The 2,500-nt window shown below is 46.0% G+C and overlaps 1 protein-coding gene across 1 annotated transcript in view; it reads right to left on the bottom strand.

The window, feature by feature from the left end:
• Nucleotides 1-2,500, bottom strand: part of ppp3cb (protein phosphatase 3, catalytic subunit, beta isozyme) — a gene marked incomplete at both ends in the record, with an annotated part of 27,681 nt that overhangs the window by 9,047 nt on the left and 16,134 nt on the right. Inside the window, one exon of the mRNA XM_084450663.1 lies at nt 951-1,028. Within this exon, the coding sequence (XP_084306789.1) occupies nt 951-1,028 (78 nt within the window). The remainder of the gene's footprint in view (nt 1-950; nt 1,029-2,500) is intronic.

Below are 2,500 nucleotides of genomic sequence, written 5' to 3'. Positions count from 1 at the left end.
GAACACCAGACAGGGTAACATGATATTTAAATCCCCACAAGCTGATGGTGTAAATACCAAAAGAGAGTGAGAAAGACAGGTGATAACGGTTCATTCCAAAGCGCTGTACATCCATTTCAAACTATTCTGGTCCACTGACTTGTATCCACTAAGATCTTCATAATAAAGACAGATTTTATCTTCAGAAATATCATAATTTTTTGCAAATGGCAATATGACGGCAAGTGCAATTCAAATTATTATGTTAACAGTTTTGTTCAGAGATGGTAGTGGTGTTGAGTGGTGGTGTGTTCAGAGATGGGAGTGGTGTTGAGTGGTGTTGAGTGGTGGTGTGTTCAGAGATGGGAGTGGTGTTGAGTGGTGTTGAGTGGTGGTGTGTTCAGAGATGGGAGTGGTGTTGAGTGGTGGTGTGTTCAGTGATGGGAGTGGTGTTGAGTGGTGGTGTGTTCAGAGATGGGAGTGGTGTTGAGTGGTGGTGTGTTCAGAGATGGGAGTGGTGTTGAGTGGTGGTGTGTTCAGAGATGGGAGTGGTGTTGAGTGTTGTTGAGTGGTGGTGTGTTCAGAGATGGGAGTGTTGTTGAGTGGTGGTGTGTTCAGAGATGGGAGTGGTGTTGAGTGTTGTTGAGTGGTGGTGTGTTCAGAGATGGGAGTGGTGTTGAGTCGTGTTGAGTGGTGGTGTGTTCAGAGATGGGAGTGGTGTTGAGTGGTGTTGAGTGGTGGTGTGTTCAGAGATGGGAGTGGTGTTGAGTGGTGTTGAGTGGTGGTGTGTTCAGAGATGGGAGTGGTGTTGAGTGGTGATGTGTTCAGAGATGGGAGTGGTGTTGAGTGGTGGTGTGTTCAGAGATGAGAGTCGTGTTGAGTGGTGGTGTGTTCAGAGATGGGAGTGGTGTTGAGTGTTGTTGAGTGGTGGTGTGTTCAGAGATGGGAGTGGTGTTGAGTGCCTCTCTCACCCGGCATCCTGGGCTTCGTGAGCTCGGATGACCGACAGCAGGTTGTTGGTCTGCAGGAACTCACACACAGCAGGATAGCTGGAGCCCGGGAACAGAGAGGGTTAGGGGTTAGGGTCAGGGGTTAGGGTTAGGGGTTAGGGTTGGGGGTTAGGGTTAGGGGTTAGGGGTTAGGGGTTAGGGTCAGAATCACACAGAGAAACCAGTCGACCACACAGACGTGTTTGATCTTGAACCCTAGATTAATAATCTGACACAGTTGACATTCCCATAAGAGGCGAAGTGACTTTCCCTATATGGTTGCTTATTCCTCGCTCCACCCGAACCCTAACCCTAACCCTAACCCTATTCCATGTTAATTAGCAGCTTTGCTTCTGCTAAACCTCAATGCCGCGGTGGCCGTTGAGTGAGAGCCGTGTCTTTCTCCATCTCACCACCAGGTGGCAGAGGTGAGAACACACTGAACAGCAGAAACATGGAAGATAAGATAAGATACTGACACTAGGTACTGTACCGATACATGAGTATATCACACTATCTCATAATACCCAGCTTTCATATCCACCCATCAACCCTCTGCTCTCTCTCTCTCTCTCTTTTCATCACTCCATCCCTCTCTCTCTCTCTCTGTCTCTCTTCTCTCACTGTATCTTAATATCACTCCAAATCTGGCAGTAGATGCCAGTCGTCATGGAAACAGAACAGCGCAGCCTCCCTAGGGATTGTGGGATATCGTTTTATGCTGAAGTGTGTGTGTGTGTGTGTGTGTGTGTGTGTGTGTGTTTGTGTCTGTATGTGTCTGTCTGAAGAGGGAGAGAATCTGTAACTGAATTGGTGAATATTTTCTGTCTGTTATACAAATGTTGGAGAGGGCTATCTATGAGATCTCTGTCATCTACTGACAAAATCATCTTCTACCGTATCTCACTTCTGAATAAAATCATCTTCTACAGTATCTCACTTCTGAATAAAATCATCTTCTACCGTATCTCACTTCTGAATAAAATAATCTTCTACCGTATCTCACTTCTGAATAAAATCATCTTCTACCGTATCTCACTTCTGAATAAAATCATCTTCTACAGTATCTCACTTCTGAATAAAATCATCTTCTCCAGTATCTCACTGCTGAATAAAATCACCTTCTACAGTATCTCACTGCTGAATAATCTTCTACAGTATTCCACTACTGAATCAGTGTGTGAATTTGTGTGTGCGCACGTGTGTGTGTATGTGTGTGTGTGCACGTGTGTGTGTATGTGTGTGTGCGCACGTGTGTGTGTATGTGTGTGGACATTAGTTTTGCACGATATACCGGTAACAACGGTCTACCGCGGTGCCAAAACGTGACGGTGCCAACTATACTATAAGCTCTATACAACGGTACTACCGCGGAATACGGTACTACCCTTGAACACGGCAGGGGGACAATGTTACCTCTGTTCCCAAATTCACTGGTTTCTGCTAATGAGAAGACTGGCTCGCGACACCGTTGTGCAGCTCCCAATTTGTTGACTCGCGCATGCATCTCCGCAGTCACAATATATATTGAC

Source organism: Borostomias antarcticus (assembly GCF_949987555.1).
Source record: "Borostomias antarcticus genome assembly, chromosome: 16".
In the NCBI taxonomy this organism is placed as follows: Eukaryota; Metazoa; Chordata; class Actinopteri; order Stomiiformes; family Stomiidae; genus Borostomias; species Borostomias antarcticus.
Note: the sequence above shows the minus strand (reverse complement) of the source record. Positions and strands in the feature narration are given on the sequence as shown.